This window comes from Pangasianodon hypophthalmus, chromosome 23 (assembly GCF_027358585.1).
Source record: "Pangasianodon hypophthalmus isolate fPanHyp1 chromosome 23, fPanHyp1.pri, whole genome shotgun sequence".
NCBI lineage: Eukaryota > Metazoa > Chordata > Actinopteri > Siluriformes > Pangasiidae > Pangasianodon > Pangasianodon hypophthalmus.
In genome coordinates, this window is record NC_069732.1 from 14,150,518 (window position 1) to 14,174,708 (window position 24,191).

At 37.4% G+C, this 24,191-nt stretch overlaps 1 protein-coding gene and 1 long non-coding RNA gene across 2 annotated transcripts in view; one reads left to right on the forward strand and one right to left on the reverse strand.

Moving 5' to 3' along the window:
* Nucleotides 1-16: 16 nt before the first annotated feature.
* Nucleotides 17-7,993, reverse strand: LOC128317240 (uncharacterized). The gene is made up of 3 exons (XR_008300785.1): nt 7,866-7,993; nt 3,972-4,096; nt 17-3,370 (listed from the first exon to the last, which is right to left on the reverse strand). It is a non-coding gene; the product is annotated as an uncharacterized LOC128317240 (long non-coding RNA).
* The window catches only part of cap2 (cyclase associated actin cytoskeleton regulatory protein 2), a 29,719-nt gene continuing 13,492 nt past the window's right edge, over nt 7,965-24,191 (forward strand). Inside the window, exons 1-5 of the mRNA XM_026929891.3 lie at nt 7,965-8,115; nt 13,976-14,102; nt 14,575-14,675; nt 16,587-16,664; nt 23,211-23,354. Of these exons, the coding sequence (XP_026785692.2) occupies nt 13,988-14,102; nt 14,575-14,675; nt 16,587-16,664; nt 23,211-23,354 (438 nt within the window). The 5' untranslated portion in view covers nt 7,965-8,115; nt 13,976-13,987. The remainder of the gene's footprint in view (nt 8,116-13,975; nt 14,103-14,574; nt 14,676-16,586; nt 16,665-23,210; nt 23,355-24,191) is intronic.

The window sequence follows — 24,191 nt, forward strand, 5'->3', positions numbered from 1 at the left end:
TTTGTGTGCTTCTTGTGGTCAATATGAAAACATTTTTAAAAATCTGTATAAAATGACGACATTTTTCTTTGTAATGAACAAACATTGTACAAAAACTTTAGTCAGAAAGGTTAGAATTGTTCATAATGGCAGTGTTGGGGAAGAGATTTTAAGCTTTTAAAGACCCAGAGAGTTGATACATAAATGCTTACTATTCCTTAGAGACCATTTTGTCATACTTGTTATAAGAGATTGAACTTTAACACATAAACTAGTATAAACTAGTATTCTCTGATTACTTCACTGTGATTTATATGTGCAAGCCCACATACCTTTTAATTTTGCAGTTCACATTTATTGACATTATTTATATTTATTTAAAGATGAGAAGGTTGATTGTTTCTCAAATGTCAGCCATATCACTGGAATATACAGAGAAATTGCAGCAGACTGATGAAGAGTGAGCAATAAGTGAGAAAGAGACTAAAGCAGCCAGTGTAGAAGCAGGACAGGGTAGGAGGAATGAAAGGGTACAGTGCCAGTGCTTCAAATGCCAAGGGAAACAGAATATCAGAGTTTCCATGATTGGTAATTCATAATGAAAATGTCTCAAGGATAATTAATCAAGGTGTATGGAGATGACTTTTGGAGTGACATCAAACCTGCAGTCTTGCAATTCTTTTTCCATCTGCCTAAAATTCCTTGGAAGCAATTTTGGAACGATCATCACCTGAGGGACCTCATGGTCAGGTCCACGCTTGGTCTAATCATCAAGCATAGGTTTTCTGAAGAATACTAGTACCCTCAAATTTTCTGGTGTAATTTGTTGGTGCTGTACAATGAAACCCTGCCTGTCCTAGCTGGAGGAAACACATGAAGAGCAAAATGGTATTAAAAAACTGATTTTGCTACCATTTTAGCATTATCATTATCAACATTATCTCATAGGTAAGGAACAAAAGTGCTGTTATTCTCCATTGTAGATCCTGTGACCCCAGTTCCTATCACAAACATGGCAAAAAAATCTAAGTCAGTACAATTCTCTAAAATGTATTTTTCTACGTATCACTCTGCATTACTTTACATCAGAAATGTGAATCATGCTGAAATTTTGAACAATGGATCGAACTCCCCTTTCCCCTGGAGCAGTGATCTTGAATAATAACTTCCTGATCTACTCAAAAAAAAAGGCAATTCTCACTTTCCATTCCTATACAATTTATGGGCAAAATTTTGCAGACACCTGACCATCACACCCATATGTGCTTTTTAAACATATTCCAGATTTAGCTCACTTTTGCTGTTATAATAACCTCCATTCTTCTGGAAATGATTTCCAATAGATTTTGGAGAGTGGTTGTGGGGACTTGTGTTCACTCAGCCACAAGAGCATTAGCGAGGACATCCTATACAGGCTTCCAACTTTTTGTCAACAGTTTGAAGAAGAGCCACATATGGGTGTGATGGTCAGGTGTCCACAAATGTTTGGCCATGTAGTGTACCTGTTTAACACTGGTACACAAAGCATAAGATTTTGGACAATGAAAATAACAATCTGCACTGACTCATTGGAGTAATAGAAGACATTAATACGCAATATTCTTGATGATGGCAGGTTTTGACATGTTGAACACACTTTGAGATCTGCTGAACTGTTTGAATCATACGATATTTACAGTAAATCTGCTAGTAGATCACCATATCCTATCTCTCTGATGACTAACTGATTCAACCACTGACCTTTATTCAGCACAGATAAGCCAGCTGCTGGTCAAGAAAAAGGGCTTGCTTACAAACAGCTTTCTTGTGATGTCCATATACTATTAAAAGCAACAAGTACAAACCATTCTTTTGGGCTAACGTATCATGGTGCTGTCCCATTACAATGACAAAGCAAGATGGTTTCATGTTGTGCAATAGATGAGTCGATATGGCAGCCATAAACAACCTACCTCCTCATGTCCAATGTGTAACAATGTGATTTACTTGATCCTGTTCATTTTGCTTTGTGAAAGAAACCCTGATTTCTCTCTGCAGGGACAGAGCTCAGTTGTAGAGGCTTTGACAGAGGGCATCTCCTGTCTGTATTGTAGATCAGCTGGATATACCACGCTGGCAACTGATATACCCAAATTACAATGATACCGATCTCAATTCCACCATGTTAACCCAATTTGTCAGAATGCCACAGGTGATGATAAGATATCCCAATACATATGAGTCCATCCATTACCTATAAATTGTGAGTTGGAAGCAGTATTTCATCATAATCATAGTCCTAACCAGAGCTCACAAGGCATAACCAATTTATTACCTGTGTTTAAATACCTACACCTCTCAACAAGGTACTGCAAAATGGACTCCTGCTGGAGCTCTGAATAATTCAAGTCCTCTCTAATCAATAAGAAATGCCTTTTGCTCCTTGTGGCACCCCGCTCTCCAGCATGTTCTATTTCTGTTTGCCCTGTAACCTGACACATGGCCATATGTGTCCCCCGTGACACAGCAGAGATAAAGTCTGTCTCACCATCACCATTCACGATTAAACAGGGCTGCTGGAAAATGTTACCCTTTCCCTAAGTCATGATAAGTTTTTTTTTCCCCATGATATCCTAAGGGAATTAAAAATACAATACATGTCAGATATAATGACAGTCTATGTACATAAATGTATTCCATTAATATAAAATAAGCAAAGGAAAAATTAATTCAACAGGTTCCTATGAATAATTATATCTGAAATACGTCTTCACAGAACGTAATGTCTAAAGGATATTTAATTAGTATTTCTAACAAGTACCTCAACTGAGTGACTTGCTGGCCACTCCCAGACCTTTTTTATTAATCCAAACACAATGATTCAAACACCACAGCCTAACCAGCTTACTAGTAGCAAGTGGCCACATCAAGTGATGAGAAATAGAAGAAGCTCAGAAAGCAATTTGAGTCACTTCCTAGGCAAATTAACAACTTGGTGATAGACATGGATCAACTGAAATTGATCATTCAGTAGCTAAGACTGCAAAACTTGAAGGCTAATGTTCTTCAACAGAACCCTCCTTATAGCCCAATGACTTGTTACCTTGCATGCTCTTCATCAGAGGAGCATGATGACTCTATGTCTACAGCCGTGTCCAAGAGATTCTTCTAGACTAATAATGACCTAAAAGAACATATTCAACTCCGTTGCCAGAATATGGGGCAACTCTCTACAAACCCGGTTCTTGCACAGTGCAAAATGTACACTGGACGTAAAATCCACCCTGTATGCCAGGGTTGTTTTTTAAGGCTGCTGCTAAAGAAGACAGAACAGTGGCAGGTTTTTAGGGGAGTCAGTAGTATTGCCACATATCCCTGCTGAAAAATCCAACTTGGTCTGACCAGCTGCCAGCTGCCAAAACAAAGAGATAAAAACAGAGATGGTCAGTCTGGTAGACCAACATTGCCAGCTGGCAAATCCTCATTACTCAATAAAAGGAAAAAAAAAATTTTTTTAATTGTCTTACCATCGTCTTATTTACTTAAAAAAAAAACTTACAATGAAGCATTTACCAGCACTTACCAGCTGGTAAAGACAGTCTACGAATTTGACCAACTCAGCCTGTGTTTTAGCAGCTGGTAGCTATTCAGACCAAGCTGGCAGACCACAGAAAATACTGTTGTTTAAAAATAATTTCTTTGAGAATGATTTTTGTTAGAGGGAAAGCAAGTAGTTTCTTCTCTTGTCTGAGTGGAAAATTTGAAACATTGGGTGTATTTATTTATAGTGAAGTATTCAGTCATTTCTTGTTCTTCAGTACTTGTTATTCAGTTCTTCCAGTGCATATGTCCAATTCAAATTTACACACTTAATCTTTTGGCTTTGTACTTATAAATATGAAAAAGGTACATATTTATAAGCATAAACAAAGTTATGTTTACATATCTTACAAAAAGAATGGAAAAAATATTCAGACAGGGGGGCATGGTGGCTTAGTGGTTAGTACATTTACCTTACACCTCCAGGGTTGGGGGTGATTCAGGGGTTTCCTCCCCCAGTCCAAAGACATGTCGCAGGCTGATTGGCGTCCAAATTGCCCCGAGCTCCCTGGGATAGGCTCAAGGCTCCCCCGCAACCCTGTGTAGGATAAGCAGTACAGAAAATGGATGGATGTAATATTCAAATACCAGAAATGACCAGCATTAGTACTTTGTTGCAAAGTCATTGTTAGCAATGGCTTACAGCTTCAAGATATCTACAGTAAGAAGTAGTTAGCTTTTTTGCAGTATTGTAGTTCAATTTTGGCCCATTGCCCTTGGCAAATCATCTTCAATTCCCCAAGGTTATGAGTGTTCCTTTGATTTCAAAATCCTCCATAAATTTTCAATGGGATTGAAGTCAGGAAATTGTCTAGATCATGCAAGACCTTCCTGAGTTATTTTGGCTGTATGTTTGAGGTGGTTGTCTTGTTGAAATGGCCATCTCCTGCCCAGATTCAGTTTCTTGGCTGATGAGATTAAATTCTCCTCTAACATGTCCTGGTACATCGCTCCATTCCTGTTTCTTTTGATGATGTGTAAAGCCCCAGTACCCTTTGCAGAGAAGCAGCTCCATATCATGATGCTCTCACCTCTGTACCTCACTGTGAGCATTGTGTTCTTACACTCAACCCTTCTTTCTCCAAACATGATGAGCTGAATTATTACCATAGAATTAAATTTTTGGTTTTCGTCTTATAAGAGTTTATTGTTCCAAAAGAGTTCTGATTTGTCTAAATGTTTTTAGCCACACATCTCTGTACTTCTTTGTCAGCAGAGGAGTTTTGTGGGGTGTGAGGGGTAGGACTGGAGATGACTGTAGTGCAGTTAATTGTTTATTGCTCACTGTGTAACTGTTGTTCCTGCTGTTTTCAATCATCCTGCAACTCTTTTTAAGTGACAGCTGACTTCTCTCTTACCTTCTTTATCATTAATAAGAGAGCATGTTGTGAAATCTCATGTGGTGCACCTATCCGGGGACGATTAGTTGTGGTTCCTTGAACTTTCCACCTGCACATTATTGAACCAGTTGTACGGATTAGGATGTTTAAGGACTTTGCTATGCCTCTGTAAATGTTTCCATTCGAGTGCTGTTAGAACTTTCAAAAGGTCTTTCACCTTCACCGTGATTGATACTTGTTGCATGAAATCCTCAGAACCAATAGCAATGTTTTATATATGTATATATATATATATATATATATATATATATATATATATATATATATATATATATACATATATATATACATATACATATATATATACAGTTAGGTCTGGAAGTATTTGGACAATGAAATAAAACAATCAAGATGTGATCGAAGTGTAGACTATCAGCTTTATTTTAAGAGGTTCCACAAAAATATGGCATTTACCATTTAGGAATTACAGCCATTTTAAGCAAAGTACTTCCATTTTCAGGGGCTCAAAGGTATTTGGACAATTGACTGACAAGAAGTTAACTGATCAGGTGCGGTCTATTCCCTTGTTACTTCAATACAAATGAAGCAGATAAAAGGTCTGGAGTTGATATCAGGTATTGAGTTGGCATTTGGCAGCTGTTCGACTGGAGGTACCAACATGAAGTCCAAGGAGATCTCAATACAAGTGAAGGAGGCCATCATTAGGATGAAAAAACAAAAGAGACCTACCAGAGAGACAGAAAAAACTTTAAGAGTGGCCAAATCAACAATTTGGGACATTCTTAAAAAGAAGGAATGCACTGGCAAGCTCAGCAACACCAAAAGGCCTGGAAGACCACGGAAGACAACTAAAGTCTATGACCGCAGAATCCGAAGAAAAGGTGAAGAAAAACCCCTTCACAACATCAACAGAAGTCAAGAATACTCTGGAGAAGGTAGGTGTATCATTGTCAAAATCTGCAATCAAGAGACGCCTTCATGAATGTAAATACAGAGGGTTTACAACAAGCTGCAAACCACTGGTAACATTCAAGAACAGGAAAGCCAGATTAGACTTTGCCAGAAAACATCTAAAAAAGTCTCCCATGTTCTGGAATAAGATTCTTTGGACTGATGAAACTAAGATTAACTTGTACCAGAATGATGGGAAGAGAAAAGTATGGCAAAAGAAAGGAACAGCTCATGATCCAAAGTATACCACCTCATGTGTCAAACATGGTGGAGGAAGTGTTATGGCATGGGCATGTATGGCTGCCAATGGAACGGGCTCACTGGTGTTTATTGATGATGTGACTGCTGACAGAAGTAGCAAGATGAATTCTGAGGTGTATAGGGCTATACTCTCTGCTCACATTCAGCCAAATGCTACAAAACTGATAGGACACCGCTTCACAGTGCAGGTGGATAATAACACTAAACATACCGCAAAAGCAACTCAAGACTTTTTGAAGGCAAAGAAATGGAATATTGGCCAAGTCAGTCGATTGACTTCAACCCAATAGAGCTGCTTTTCACTTACTGAAGACAAGACTGAAGGCAGAAAGACCCACAAACAAGCAGCAACTGAAGGTGGCTGCAGTGAAGGCCTGGCAAAGCATCTCCAGGGAGGAAACTGGAATTTGACTTTTGAGAACATGGGCTTCAGACTTCAGGCAGTCACTAGCTACGTTTACATGGACACTTTTTGTTTCAATCGGAATGAAATCAATCAGATTGATTAATCCGATCGCAGTGTTTACAAGAACGCTGAATAAAGTAATCGGGTTGATATGCGCGTTTACATGACAGAATCTTCTGACATGCGCACAGTGCACGATTACACGTTTCCAGCCGTTCCAACATGCAGATACTAGCAGCCACTCTCTTGCCATTGCTTCTTTTTTTTGTTTTAAAAAGCAGACTTAACATTTGCCTATTTCAGCTGCTAATTAGAAGACGACGAGCGCGTGATGTTTTGTGCGGTACTGCGTGTATTTATCAAGCAATTAAAATGCCCCTTCCCGAGCCCAGAACAAGGCGTCTGTGGATGAGGGTCCGAAGCAAGGACTGGTGGGACAACGTCGTCTTGCACCACTTCACAGACGAGGAGTGGAAGGAGAATTTTAGGATGACACGACAGTCATTTATGACACTATGCTCCATGGTGGAGGGATACATGGCACCTTGTGAGGCTACGGTCAGAGCCCCAATACCGCTGACAGCCGTGCGTCATACGTCATTACGTGATTTGTACGTCATTGCACATGCGCAGATCTATCTGGTTTAATTTTCAACCCGATGAAGTGTTTATATGTCCTCTCCATCGGATTAGAAAAGGTTTAAACCACCCCTTACGATCCGAATGAAATTTTAATCGGTTTTGGCCAATTCATTCCGATTGACGTGTTTACATGTGACTTTTTAGATCTGATTGTGCTTCTAGTCCAATTACGATCGGATTATTAGTGTCCATGTAAACGTAGCTATTGACTGCAAAGGATTTTCATCCAAGTATTAAAAATTATGGTTATATTTACAATTATGTCACTTTGTCCAAATACCTTTGAGCCCCTGAAAATGGAGGTACTTTGTTGAAAATGGCTGTAATTCCTAAATGGTAAATGCCATATTTTTTGTGGAACCTCTTAAAATAAAGCTGAAAGTCTACACTTCGATCACATCTTGTTTTATTTCAGATCCATTGTGGTGGTGTATAAAGGCAAAATCACAAAAACTGTCATTGTCCGAATACTTCCGGACCTAACTGTATGTATATATATATATATATATATTATATATATATATATATATAATTTTTTTGAAGTGTGCCTATAATTCTAGAGTAGTCAGCATATTTTACATCCCATAAAGTTGTAGAAAGTTAATCATTGCTTAAATACTGTGTGTCACCACAGCAAACATTTTCAAATGCCACACAGTGTCTTTTTTGCTAACAAACTTAGCTACCTCATGTTGGCAGGAGCTGCTTCAGGTGCGTGCTCTGGACGTAGCCTAGCATTTCGTGCGGCAGAGCCACCATCACTGATGTCGCTTTATTAGGAGATCCCGGAAGTGTGAGGACCGCTACGTAATTGGGCCACAGGGAGGCTGGGAGCTGCAGCGCTATTCGGACAGGAGCCGAATGAGAGACTCGGGAACAGCCAATTTAAAGGAAAGCGTGGAGATTTAAAAAAAAACAGACAGCCTCCTGCCAAAGGTAAAGGTATTTCCTTAAAAATAAATAAATAAATAAATGACATTCTGAACTGATAGTGGAGTAAAGACTGGTCTAAACCGGGCAGAGGGAGGGCGCGAGGCGCGCTCGAGCCTTTCACGCGGTGTTGTGGACAGGAATAGGCTAGAGGACAACAGCCTCCAGGCAGGTTTCAGTACTAATAATAGTAATAATAGTAATAATAATAATAGTACTGTGTGTTCAGTAGTGGTCAGATTTTGATACATTTCCCAAAACGTAAGGAGCTGCCATTGTCAGTATGACTGTGCTTTGGACAGTTAGGTGAATAATGTGTGGTATAATTGAATATACTTGGCAGTGTAACATGTTTATGTTGTCATGGTGGACTTCTTCAGTTCCTTGTTGTCAGATGGACCTTATTTCTGTCAGATGTTTCTGCTGAATCATATGAATCATGTCAGAAACCCAATTTACAGAAATATTTACCATCTAAGGTGCTTTTCGTCTTTTCTTCCTCTTTAACCAGTTAGAAGTTGAACCATATAAATAATCTTAATATTTCCCATTTTTAAGTATGTATATCTCTCTCTCCCTCTCTCTCTCTCTCTCTCTCTCTATATATATATATATATATATATATATATATATATATGTATATATATGTATAGTACGGTTCAAAAGTCTTAAGCACCCTATTGTTTTTAGTACAAACTTTGTTATAGATTTTTGTTTTATGACTTCTGCATTATTGATTCAGTACAAAAACATTTTAGATTCCAAACATTAGTTTTCCAGCACAAAATTAAATGTTACAGAAAAATGTTTGTATGTCAGTAAAGAAAGCAGCAGATTCCATAAGAGACACTTTTCAGACAGAAAAAACATAATGAAGGCTGCTGGGTTTTGCTACAGAAATAAGAAGCAAGTGTGACAGTCAAAGTCTCCAGAAGAGCTGTGGCTGGTTCTGCAAGATGCTCGGTAACACTTACAGCTCATTTCCTTATAAAATTGCACACATTTTACCTGAGACTACTATTTTTTTTAAAGCGAAACACCAAATAGTGACTTTGTTTCATTTATTACTGTTTATTGCTCTTTATAGTATTTTTTTAAATATAAAAACATTTAATTTCATTATTTTTGAAGGCATCTTTGCTCTACAGCATTTCTTGGCATGTGCCTAAGACTTTTGCACTGTACTGTATATATATATATATATATATATATATATATATATATATATATATATATATATATATATATATACACACATACATACATACATACATACATATACTCCTAGGCAAAAAGCCAAGCCCCAAATGCAAAAATATTAAGCTTTTAATGGTCTTAAATGCAACTCAATGGTCAGGAAATTAGCAAGCATTAAACAAACAGATAAAGCAACTTATTATGGGATAGCCTTTAAATGTTTAAGTGTTGTGGCCCTTGATGCATCAGGTTTGGCAGATAACCAAATAATGACTAACCTTTTAAGAAAAAAAAAAAGAAAAATCATCCCATAAGATATTTTTGGAACATTTTGTACACTCCGACATGTGTTAGTTTGAATTTTACAGTACATCAAACATTTTAATCATTATTATGATTTTACTTTTGCGTACAAGTACAAGACTCTATAAGTGAATTTCTCTGTTTCTAGCTTTTCCCCAAACAGTTCACTGCAGCAAAAGGAAACAAGCAAATGGAGGCACAGGGCGTCTCAGGAGTGCATTTGTTTAATTCCTGCTAATTTTCTGACCAATGGATTGTTGTTAAGACCATTAAACATTAAACGAACTTAACATCTGCCATTTTTTGCCCAGGAGTATATATATGGTTGCTGGATCCCATATGGTGCTTGTGTCTTGGATCTTAGAAGTGTATAGTATACAGTATGTATATACAGTCACAATCCTCACACCTCCTAATGCTCTATCTGTCACTGTTATTTAGATAAATGATTGGGCATGGTGTGTCATTTTGTTTGTGAATTAACTAGTGTACAAAATGTTATAACGGATTCAGTGAAACCTCACAAATGAATTTCAAACTAAATTTACAATGTTGAAGGCTGGCAGGCTGAATTATGAAGGAATGAATGACAAAAATATGCAAATATGACTCCAAACGGATAGAACCATGCAGTGCCTTTTGTACAGTCTCTGTATGCGTCTTGAGATGTATTCATATTTGATGAATGAACAGAAAGCACATTTTCAGAAGCAGGACAGCATCAGCTCTGAATAGTGACTTCTGGGATGTCCAGAGTGTTACAGCAGTTTCAAGCAGGAAAAAAAAGTTTACAGTTCCATTAACTCAGGCAAGAAATATTTGGTTTCCAGTTTTGGTTTGTTGTGTTTTTCCTGTAGCTATGAGGCTAATATAGTAGCAATTAATAGAAGCTTATGACCACCAGTTAGTACTACACACTGAAATCTTCACACACTTGTCTCAAACCAAATTTTCATAAAATAGCAGAAAAAGTGTGTATTTAAAATGTGTAATAAACTATTTCTCTGGAAACTTTGGGTACTACGTTTTATTTTTACATGCACTATCATTACCGAAGGATCATTACTGAAGTACGTTGCAGTTTCTTTGACCCAGTTTAAGACATGTTTCACTGCAGTTTGCATAAACTAATTGATGGTCATAAGCTTATGTAGTTTTTTTTTTATGTACTTAATCTAGCTCCAGCACGATTTACACACCAAACCTTTCCTTTAACTTGCAAACTGTGTTCCAGTGACATGTTTATGAACAACAGCTTGGATCCTGATGTGTCTCACATGTTCAGTTTGCTGAACTTGAAATCAGCCAGTGAAATCAGTATTAAGTTTTAAGGCTTGGGGCCTCATGTTCTTGAACTTGGAGCTGTGTGATTGCTGGGCTGAAGGTTTCTGCTACCTCTGAAATAGTTCCTGAGGCCTAGGTCAGGCATTTGGCATGTCAGAGAGAATTCTCCAGAGACTTTACAAGATGACGTGTGCATTTCCACACTGGGTCACTATTAATTACGGCTGACGAATCTCTCAGAGCAAGAGACAGATTAGAGAGCTGAATATTTTAGGTTCTCAGACCCCTGTAACAGAAAAAAAATGTCCTGATCTTCTCAGTACCTGTTTATTTTATGAACATAATCCAACTCATAATCTTTTATGAATCTTTTATGTATTTTATGAACATAATCCAATTCATTAAAAGTCATTAGTCTTAAGTTGACTTTATTTATAAGATTACCTGTTTTTGAGTTATTGATATTTAGATTAAATTCATATAATTCAAGCAACTAGTTAAATAGGATAATAGGTATAAAAACTCAAACATAATAATTTCAGAAGGATGGGTTGTAATTTCCAACACTAACAAAATTGGGGGAAAAAAATCACAGACCACTTGACTATGATTCACAGACCCCTTGGGGTTCCCTCTATGAGGTGGGGTTGGTCCAGTTCAGTTAGCGAAAGCCAGATAAATTAGTTCAGTATAACTAAATGAAGTAGAATAACTGAGTGTTTTTTATGTTTACTGTATTAGCTTTGTTTGATATCGCTCATAGCTTGGTTTTTGTCAGTTTCTGCCACTCCCTTATCCATTGTAGGCTGATGGACTTTATACATCAGTCCCTGTATTTTGTCACATTTAAGATTTTCTCTATAGAAAACAAATATAATGTGTTTCTTTGTATTTAAACAGATATGACTGTGCATCGAGTCAGCAGATCAGGCGGTCAGGCAGAGATTAATTTACTTCTGTCTTGGTATAGCATGATAGATTGTAATCACACAAGTGGTTTGGTAGATGAGGTCATCTCTCCATGACTTGACCCTGGTTGGGTTACATGATTACATTTCTTTCCTAACTAAAGAGAGACCAGAGTAGTACGTTCTTCTTTTTGGCCTCTGGTACTCATATGCATGTGCCTCTAGATCACCCTGTAAAGATTTTTTTATTTCACTTAAATTTCTGCTAGTCTTTTTATTATTATTTATTGTCATAAATAAAACTAATTTCCCATAAAATAAATGTAAAGTAAAATGACATTTTGAATAACTATGACTGAGATGCAAATAGTCAGGAACTAAACTCTGACAAATTAATTTGTTTAGTAGAGTAAAGATAAAACCAAAGAAACAACTTACTATATTTAAATCCACAAAAAACCACTGTATCTGAAGCGATATCATTTCAGATTTTGCCAAGCATTATGCTGTAACGAGTCGTAATATAGGGGCCAATATATGAAAGCTTAAATGCAAATATTACATTATACTATATGTTCCACCTCCTGAGACAAAACTTATTGTATCTTCATTTTAATTTCATTGCCATTGTCACACTAGTAAGTAAATATGTTTAATGCATTAATTGTAATGGCTAGATTTGTGTAATCCTGATAAGATATGGAGCAACGTGGAGAGATAAAACTAAATTATTTGTCACCTGCTGTCTTCACTTGTTTTAATACAATTAGAAAAGCTTCCATTAATCTTTCTATTACTTTAGAAGGGGTAAAAAACACATGGGTAGGATAGAGATAAGGTAGATGAGACATATGATTGTTGTGTATATGTGTATAGCATACAGTATGGAAAAGTACAAGCTCTGAAAAAAGAATATTATGGAAACACACACCATGCCCTTGTAGCCTTCTCAAGGGTTGGGTTGTTTCAATTGGGTTGTTTCAATATGAAAAATGTATAAGTTACTTAATTAGTAAATTCATTTGAAAAAAGGTAAAGAAAATATGGGGTTAAATTATAAGCACAGTACACTTTTATACTTGATTAGTACAGTATATAATGCCATTACACATATAAATATCCATACAAATCAAATGAGCACATTAGGACAATCAACCTTCTTTTTCAGGGAAACTTAGAAACAATTCCCAGATCAGCTGCTATTGATAAATCTCCTAAATGCCAATGACATGAAAAGAGTTAAGGGTTAAACATGGGCGGTTTACATTTTTCCAGGGCATACCATTCAAGAGTTTCACAAATTTAAAAACAAAGGTTCACAAATTTGAATTCATGATTCACTAATGACAGGGTTCTTGGGAAGAAGACCAAAGATGCACATCTTGCAACATGAACATCTTGCAATACAACATTGGAATGTCCTTAGGAGTAATTCTAGAAATTGTATTAGTTTCCAACTGCACAGTTATTCATCTTGAAGCATATTATGATATACAGTAACTGATAGTTATAGGACAGTGACTGATAGTTATAGGACATCTCTCTAGTTACAAGAGAGAAAAATATTGTTCTGGATGTTTTGGGCAGTTAACACGGTCCGCTAAATGCTTAGAATAAAAAGTCATTTTGTTGTTTTGTGTCCATGAAGCTTGCCTTATTTATGCCTTTTTTAGCTCGCAACCTGAAATCTTGTAAAATCAATTTTAAAAAATGCTGTGAAACTGATCAAAGTGTCATACAGGGTCACATATTGACATAGCACAGAGACAGTGTTGTTCTGCACTCTGTTTTTTACATGTAATTGATTTGCCTGTTACATTCCTCCTGGGCAGGGAAGGTGTGGCTGTGTGGAAGATAGCCAGAGAACTCTTTCCCTTCACTCTTTTCCTTGTGTACTGCTGTAAAGATAGACTTAGTAATATTTTTGCATTTAACTTATGACTGATTCACACACACACACACACACACCTGTATTCCCTTATAAAATCACACATATGTATTTATACACTTCTTGTTACCATGTAGTATTATTTGAAGTGTTTTTTTTCCCCCTTTTTTGTGTACCTTTAACAGTTATGAATTGATGCTGTGACAGTTACAGTCATGAATGGAGAGTGTTATTTATCAAAGTTTGAGTGAATCGAGCTAACATTTTCAGTTTGAACTTTTTACAGGCTTCACTCGCTATGGAAGCACTAGTTGAGCGACTGGAACAGGCTGTGATTCGGCTCGAGACCGTTTCAGCCAAGCTTCAGGGTGGCGCTGGGAACTTGTCCAATGGCGAGATCAACGGATTTAATGGTACCATAATGAGCCTACGTACATACATTCAATTGCAAAATATTGTTAATGCTAGTTAGTGTCTGTAGACAAAACTGTTTCTCAGGAAAGTCACAAAACAGTGTGTTTTTGCCTATAACAAACTGTGTTTAAAATATTAATTACGTTACATTATAAATAAGATTGTGTAATTTAAACTCTGTGAGCCAAGGAAAACAAATAGTGAAGAGTCTGGTGAGTTCACTGAAAATTAATTGTTTAAATTATGGTTGTCAGGCAATGTTTGATATTCAGGAATTTGGACCTTCATGGGAAACGCTTTCTCACACAAGCAAAACCACAGTGAGAAACAGAAAAATGCCTAAGCCGATGATGTGTTTTTAATAATGTATTTTAATGTACTTTAATATATTTTTGCCCCTACTGGGTTTGCAGTGGCATTTTTATGTTACTTTGTTTGGTGTAGTAATTGTGGGCTCTCTTCAACATCAAGGTGAATCCCAGTGCATGGCTGCATTTGACCATTTACTGAGAGGCCCTCTGTCTGAATACTTGAAGAACAGCCGGACTATTGGAGGAGATGTGGCAAAACATGTATGTACAAGAGTTTGTCTATGTGTATATATGGTAGAACGATACACTATATTGACAACAGTTTGTAGACGCCTGACCATCACACCTGTATGTGCTTATCGAACATCCGATTCCATATTTAGCCCATCTTTGCTAATAACCTCCACTCTTCTTGGAAGGTTTGCCACTAGAGTTTGGAGCGTGGCTGTGGGGATTTGTGTTCATTCAGCCACAAGAACATTAGTGAGATCAAGCACTGATTTTACAGTAGGTGAGGAGGTCTGGGGTGCAGTCGGTGTTCCAGTTCATCCCAAAGGTGTTCAGTGGGGTTGAGGTCAGGGGTCTGTGTAGGAGACTCGAGTTCTTCCACTCCAACCTTGGCAAACCATGTCTTCATGGAGCTTGCTTTGTGCACAGGGGCATTGTTATGCTGGAACAGGTTTGGGCCTCTTAGTTCCTGAAGGGAAACTGTAACGCTACAGCATACAAATACATTCTGTGCAATTTTGTGCTTACAAATTTGTGGCAACAGTTTGGGGAAGAACCACATATGGGTGTGATGGTCAGGGGTCCACATACTTTTGACCATATAGAGTGAATTGAGAGCTGTAATATTCACAAATTATACAGAACGTAGGATTCTACAGTATGGTCAAATTGTCTAAATCAGCACCTCCAAAATAGTTCTGTATCTTTCACCTGATGGAATATAACACTTAAAAGCTTGCCTGGGGACTCACCACCTTTCCCACAGCTCTGCTCTACTTGTCATTTAACTTTATGACTTATTAGCCATTTTTCCACTGAGCAACTTAAGCCCAGGAAGTCTGGTCTGGAACTGAAACACTAAGTCGACAGTTTTATTGTAGTGCCTTCATTAGCATCAAAACTACAGCTTTAAAAACGATGTATGATATTTAGGATGTTCTGTTTTTGGTTACGAGAAACATCAGATTAAAAATGGACCTTGTACACATAGTGACCCGTCCTGCTCCTATTCACTACATTGCAGTGAATTAAAAAGCATCCATAGCTGTCAAACCAGGAAAGATGTTGTCTTCACTCTTTTTTTAAATTGATATTTATTGCTGTTTACATTTTGTTTTCTGTTACTTGTCTTGCTGTATGATTGCTTTATGAAGCTCTTTTAATATAGTAAGCATTAGTGCTTACATTTTTAAATTTTTTTTATCCATTGCATATGTATGTTTTGTGTGATACCAGGAATAAGAATATAGCCACAGTTTCCTGTGCTGAGAAAAGAATGATAGACCTGTTGATTGTAAACTATTATAATGGAAGTCAGTTGCTGAATTCCAGCAATAAACATTAAAACAGCTGGAATTGTTCAGGCACTTTTGAACCTGAAATTACAAGACACTGTGTTTTGTCTCCTCTGGCTCCTGTGCCTTTGCCACAAAGGTGACATTTGCTAATTCTGCACTCAGATCAGTGCTAAATCATGTTGGGTACGAGTTTGTTTTTATCCTGTATAGTCATCTCCTTTTACGGTGAAACAGGCCTCTGGGTTCCACCACTCCTTTTTCCCAAACATGCATCTTTGGATCTTTCCCACTGTGTGTGCGTGTGTGTGTGTGTGTGTGTGTGTGTGTGTGTGTGGTTGGGTGGGTGCCTGCCTGTGTGTAGCGCATAAGAAGACCTTGCATAAAATGTAGGTAATGCAGCTTTGAATGTATACAGAAACGTGATTAATGTTTTATTTAGCATTGCATTTTTCTGTAAGACAGGCTTTCCAAGTCTGTGTGAATCAACATTTGATTTACAGGTTTGCATTGGGTTTAGCACACCTCTGCTAAACTCGGATTTACAGATTATTCAGTACACATACATCACTTTAGTTTGTAGTTCTTAATTTATGGCTTGTGTCCCTTTTGGGTGTTTAAATGTGAGGTTCGTGTTTTTATTCAACAGGCTGAGATGGTACACAATGCCCTGCAGGTACAGAAGACTTTCCTCAAATTGGCCGCCACACACCAGGAGCCTGCACAGGTAAGCCTAAAGATAAATGTCTTTGTATGTACTCAGTATGTTTTTTATATACAGTATTTTGTCACATATTGAGGAGGGTCACATTTGAAACTAGACATGTGCATGAAACTAGAAAATTAAAATTCAGAACTATAATGACATACTGAAATTAAATAAAACTGAGAAACTAATACCTGGGAAACTAACTAAAATAAAATCTTATGCCATTTTCCAAACAAAACCCAACTGATTTGTAGTTTAATGTGGTCAATAGTGAAAGTGAGCACAGCAGCTATCCACAGGCTAATCGAGATGACTAAATTATTACTCACGCTTAAATTTAAACTCAGTTGCCAGTTCATTATACTTACGGGTCATGTTTATCAGGTAGGAGAGATAAGCAGATAGGCAGATATTATTTCGGTGGGGGTCGACCATTTTCAACACGCACATGTTTACATAATAGAAGGGCCGGTAAATGTAGGTTTAAGCTAGTTGTGCCTAAGAGTAAATGAGTGTATAAAAACTAAATAAATATGTCTGTAAGATATGCATTCATTCACTCATTCATCATCAGTAAGGGATTAATCCTGCTCGGAGTTGTGGTGGATCCGGAGTCTATAACTGGACCGCTGGACACGAGGCAGGAATACACCCTGGATGAGAAACATATACAGTACTGTGCAAAAGTCTTAGAAGTGCTGTAGAGCAAAGATGCCTTCAAAAATAATGAAATTAAATGTTTCTACATTAAAAAAAAACTATAAAGAGCAGTAAACAGTAATAAATGAAACAAAGTCAATATTTGGTGTGACGATCCTTCGCTTTAAAAAAAAAAAAGTAGTCTCAGGTACAATTAGTGCAGTTTTATAAGGAAATGAGCTGTAAGTGTTACTGAGCATCTTGCAGAAGCAGCCACAGTTCTTCTGGAGACTTTGACTGTCACACTCGCTTCTTATTTTTGCAGCAAAACCCAGCAGCCTTCATTATGTTTTTTTTTTTTGTCAGAAAAGTGTCTCTTATGTAATATGCTGCTTTCTTTACTGACATACAAACACTTTTCTGTAACATTTAATTTTGTGCTGAAACCTAATGTGGAAATTTAACATGTTTTTGTACTGAATCAATAATGCAGAAGTCAAAAAAAAAAATCTATAACAATCTATATACATAAAATACTTATACTATATACTCACTCACTCATTCATACCTATGGGCCATTTAGAGCAGCCAATCCACCTACTGGCATGTTTCTGGGATGTGGGAGGAAACCAGAGAACCCAGAGGAAACCTACGCATACACTGGGAGAACATGTAAAATTTCTCACAGACAGTAACCCAAGCTCAGGATTGAACTGGGAACCTTGGAGCTGTGAGATGGCTGTAAGAAATGCAGACAAATAAATTGATTAAAGCTAAGGAACTGACAAAGCCACAATGAAAAGTAATATAAATAATAAAACTCAGTTAAAAAAAACAAAACTATAAAATAACTGAGTGAGAACTATATGAGAATTGTATTCTCTGCTTTTAAAGGACACTGATCTCACTGCTGATTGACCCTGAGAATCCATTTTACCTGGACCCTTTCACTGCGACCGCAGTTATCATGCACAATTATCAGTAATGCCACTCAAATGTTACATAATCAGTTGTTAATGTACATTACACACATTCTTAAAGCCCATAGAGATACTGATCTGGACATTGAAGATTGCCTGTGAGTGAGGTTTAGTCCTGGTTTATCCTGCTGTGTAGAACTTTTCCTTTTCTTCTCCATATGGTTTGGAGCTTATGTGGTCATCCATGCGACACTGGTCTCTCTGTGCACATAGGGATTACTTTCTCTGTTCAAAAGAACGCCAGTGCAACACATTCCCAATGCTTCAGACGGCAGCCCCTAGGGGAAGTCTGGCGGCCAGACTGATGTCATTCTATCGGACTTTGGTTTGTGTTGTCCGTGGGCCCAACAGGAAGTGATTAGCTCAGAGCAGATGCAGTCCATTGGACGAAAAGGAGGAGTTGGAATTAAGTCATCTAATAAAAAAAAATGGGCTGTTGAGATGTGGTCAGGCGTTAGCATCACGCCTCATGGCAGCAAGAAAATATTTTTCTGGGTTGTGGTGTTAGATGAGTATTATGTTGGCTCTTTTAAAAGACTTCCATGTGAAAAGTTGCTTGATGATCCTAATAATCAAGACAGAACATTTGTCCCAAGTATTTATCCTCAAACTCTGCATGCAATATAAATATTGAGACAATGCTACACACAGTAGGTGACTTCAAACTATACAAAGATACACAAAAGAATAAATCTAAGTCACCTTTCTCTGTATGACAGAATTATAGTCAAATGTATCCAAGAGAGTAACATTTGTTTTGAGAGTTACTTACAGCAGCCATTGACTCACTGCTCACAGACACACACTTCCAGTGCTTGTCATCTACATACATAAAGCCTGAGACCACTAGTGAAAATGCTTCTATTTCGCTACTATATTACAAGTTATATTATCAATAACTAAAATATCAATAACTTGAGTGAAAAGCAAAATCTTGGAAATATTATCATGGATTTCAGAACTGGTTTGTCCCCTCTTTAATGACAGTATTCACTCGAGCTGGCATGGACTTCACAAATTTGTGTAAAATCTGATGATCCATGTTAGATCAAATCCAGTCCGAATATGTGCTTCAATAGCAGCGATAAGACTCAGGGAAAATCTGACCTTTTGTACAAAGAAGTTAACATGGTGAATAAATTTGTTTAACTTTAAATAGTGACCTAGGAATGGTGCCGAATCTTGAATATCCAAGATATTGTGTCCTTTCTTTGGTTAAAAAAAAATTCAAAAACTTTTTATTTCCTATTTTAAATGAAAAAAAAAAATCCCAGATTTTCAATGTTGTCTCAGACCTTTGGACCCCGCTATCTATCTATCTGTCGGTCTGTCTATCTATCTGTCTATCTATCTCTCTCTCTCTCTCTCTCTATATATATATATATATATATATATATATATATATATATATACTCACACACATAACATTGCTGTGTGCTGAGACATCCATTTGAGACAACCATTTTGCTAAATTTGAATGTAATGGGCAAGCAAGGGTTAATTGTGGCACAGCGAGTATCATTGCTGCCTCAAGCTCCAGGGAGTTTTGCATGTTCTCTCCCTGTGGCCGTGTGGGTTTCTTCCAGAATATGCTGGTAGGTGGATTGTCACCACTAAATTGCTCCTAGGTGTGAATTAGTATGTGAATGTGAGTATGGTGCCCTGTAATCCCAGGATAGACTCTGGATCAACTGCGACCCTGACCAGGATAAGGCGGTTACTGAAGATGAAAGAATGCGTGGTAGATTCGTTACGTTCCCTCTAGAGCTAACACTGAAAAAAACCTTTGCAGATATTTTAACACTGGCAGGTAATCGTACATCTTAACAATAATGTGTTTTATAGGGACTACGCTATATACTATATACTATATGTACTGCTTGAAGAAGATCTCCCTGTGCCTGAAAAGATGAAGTCAAAAAGTCAGGAACAGATAGCACACAGAAATCAAAATGAGTTAGAAGAAGGAAATAATGAGGAATGAGCAAAATAGGTGGCAAGTAGGTCAGGTACAGTGAACTAACAAGCAAATTTTACTTGAGGTTAAATAGCATCCAGTTAATTTAGCAGGATTGAAAAGTGCAGTCAAAGACACACACGCAGTGTCCTTCCAGTAATAATGCATTTGGAGTAGTGATGGTTCTGATTCCCACAAACCTGAATGGAAAAAATACTCTGAATTTGTTATGCCCAGAAAAGACTCTCTGGGGTGAACCATGCTCCCTAGAATACACAAAACCCACACACACACACACACACACACACACATATGATATGTTTCTCTTCTCTTATATTTTTTTGCTGCCCTGGTGCATAAATTCGAACAGTTTTTCTTCACCCACACCCACACACAGTCTTATGTTCAGATCATGGTAACACTGTCAGTTTGCTGGAAAGCACGAAGCCTCTGGCTTCTCTCTCTCCCTCTCTCTCCCTCTCTCTCTCTCCCTCTCTCTCTCTCTCTGTCTCTCTCTCTCTGTGTTTGTGTGTGGGGCTGAGGTTGCATTCTGTGGCTTTTTATGGTCATGTTCTATATTTGAGCTGCTGTGTGTCTGTGGCCTTGGTCAAGTGACGGGCCTGTCAGTGGATGCTGAAGAGTGTTTGTATGGGCTGCATTTTAGCGAGCACAGCTGTTACTCTTTATAATTCCCTCACAGACTTCCTAATGGAACTGTTATGATCTCAAGCCCCCCAGTCAAGGAGTTCAGTTTAAAGTTAGCATCAAGGTCATTTCTGTTGTTTAAGTTACCGTTTGTAATGTGTAAAAGTGAATCTTAAAAAAACTGTAATTCTCAGTGTTGTCATTCAAAAATATCTGCGTGGTTTCCTCATTTCAGACTTGTGGATAGTTTTCTGGCCCGGAAATAAACTCTGCTCCCAGCCGAGGTTCTCAGAGCAAACTTAGGGAGTGGAAGGGATTGAGGAAAAGGAATGCTTGTCACACATTTTTTTCCACTATCTGTGATGGACATTTAATCAATAAGTAAGGAATAAAACATTATGAAGCATGCTGTGATAGGAAATAATCAGTGACCACCCTGAATTTGATCATTTTCCAATAAAAGCATTCCTCATATACCACAGCAATTTTGCAAACACTAATTTAAAAAAAAAAATTATTAAAGAATGATATTGTACTTTTTATTTGTTAATAGTTACATTTAATATTTTGGAATGTCTACAAAATAGGTTAGTTCCACTTACTGTTATCACATATTATAGCAGCTATAAACAGTCGTTCCCTCACCAGGCTCTCTTTTTTTTTCTCTCTTTTAAAATTATTAATACAAAAAATAGTAGCCTGTCATGCTCCTAAGAAAGCCATTTTTTTCAAAGATTTTCCTTTGTTAGAAAGCTTTGCTACAGCTTTAACTCTGACTGTTACAAAGCGCTGATACTGGAGACTCCTTCCAAAAATGCTAAATAAACATCACAGCAACATCATAGCAACAATTAAATACACATTTTTATAAAAAATCTGTTCATGTGGAGCATCTGTGATTCAAGTTCTGTAAGTTGTTACTATAGACACAAAGAGTGTTCATATAATCTGTTCAGCCAGAACGATTGTTAGAGCCATACTCTTATAGCAAAATAATCTACACCTTTTGACCAATCAGAATCAAGCATTCAAAAGTGCTGTGGTGTAATGTGGAATACAAAAGTTCCTGTTTAAATTATTCTTCGGGGACAAAACCAATCATAGTCTAGTGATAGGCAGACTGTTTCTGTCCCTTTTCCCTTCTACTGAAACTGGCATGAGAGGGAAAGTCCACACTGATGCAGCAACAGGAACAGACTAATGACTCAGTCTATGGATTATTACGTACTTCTTACGGGAGTTTTTTTCACATTTGGGCTCTTCAAGTTACAGCTCTCAACTCAGAGAAGCTCCTGATATTGGAAATTCTTTTAATTGTTTATTTTTGACCATTAGTTAGGTACTAAAGATTGTACTTTGATAAGAGACGTAATGGCCATGTGGAGCATGAAAGGACTGTCTTTATCCGCAGAAATGAAAGTCATGTGCATGCTGTTAGAGGAAAAGCCCTGCTGCATGCTTTTATTCATCCCCAGCATACACCTCTACAAAAACAACAGATAAACCAATAGTTCTAGAAATATACTCTAGTATAGTATAGTATAGTATTTGTCCTTGGGAGCACCAGTGTCACGTTTATTCATGCTTATTTATGTTGCAGTATATTCAGTCACACATACAGTATACATAAACAAATCCTACTTTTGTCATCTGAAAGAGGAATTGAAATCTGACACTTAGCCCAACCAATGGGACTAAAAATGAGCACAGTATTTTTGGCTAAAATAGGACCAGCTAATTTCCCCCAAAAAGACAGCATTATGAAAGTCAGGGAATATGTAACTGTTGAGTTAAAAGCTAAAAAAAAAAATGGTAGGTATAGCAACAGCTCAAACACAAGCAGCAGTACACAATATAGCACAAGGATATTATAAAAGAAACAGTGCGTTCCTGTTCTCTCTGTTATACTGAGGTAGACTCTAAACACTGGGGCTGTGCAAGGCCTTACAAGGCCAGTGGGATCTCCCTATGCACAGCTGGAATGCTGGCTATGAGGGAACTGCCTCTGTCTGGACGATACACTGGAAAAGTGCTCCCTCTTTTAGAAGCTCATTCAGGATCTGTTAGCTACGTTTCATCATTTTGTGTTTGCTTTGGCAAAGGAAGCATAATGCTCCATAATGTTGTTTAACAGTGTACCAGAGTAATTGTGGCCTGTTATGGTACATTGTTTTCTTCATTTCGTTTCAAGTTTTAGCAGCTGGTTTTATGTGTGTGTTTTTGTGTGTTTCATTCCAGAAACACAAAACGTATATCTACAATAAAGAGATACTGTTATATTTGATTTTATATCCTTGTGTGTGTTTGTTCATGTGTGTGTTTGTGTGTGTATCCTCTAATCAGACAGAGCTGGCAGACCTCCTCAGGCCCATCTCAGAGCAGATCGAGCAGATCCAGACTTTCAGAGAGAAGAACCGTGGCAGTCGTCTGTTTAACCACCTGTCTGCTGTCAGCGAGAGCATTCCTGCCCTGGGATGGGTGGCAGTGGTGAGTATCAACAGTAATGTGTTATATAATCCTTATATCTGAAAGTCTTAATGCTGTAAAAGTAATGCTTAGTGAGAATCTCAGCTATTCAGTTATGAAGTCAACCTATACACAGGTATTTTCCATTCAGATCCAGGTATGATCCTGTGTTGCATCAGAGTAAAAGTAATCAACGTGACCTAAGAGTAAAGTCTTTGATGTTACTTTGTATTTTTCTTCCCCCGGTTTTCCTTCTAATTTAGTCATTTTCATTTCCTACTCATTAGCTGAATCTATCCTATTCCACGATAAATGCTACTCTGGGAGGGAAAAGGTTAACATATGCGGACAGTTAAATACCCCCACCCTGACCTTGGACAATTATTGGAACCCTTGAAATTGTTGCACTCCTAATTCACCCCTGGCTTTTAAAGCATTAAGCCAGCCACCACATCACCACGTCACAGGACAACTGAATGCACTTGGATCACAGATACCCGTGATTGGCTAGTGTTACTCTGATTGACAGGGTAGACAGAAATGCCATCCTTTCCACCCACTGAGCAGACTTAGCAAGAAAAGTTATCTTGAATAGCTGAAAAGTTAGGTAATATTTCTCACTATGAGATTATTATATAACAAATATACTTTCATTAACCTATTTCTAGACATTTTACTAAATTCTAGATTAGATTTGGTCTTATTCTATTGGTAAATAGTTTTGCTTCTTTCTAGTTATAAACTCTTGAATTAAGCAAAGTTATCAGGACATATAATAACACAATTTCAATCTTGAAACAAAAAAAAATATCAAGCACTAAGCTTAATAACCTAATAACTTTTTCTTTTCCGATACTG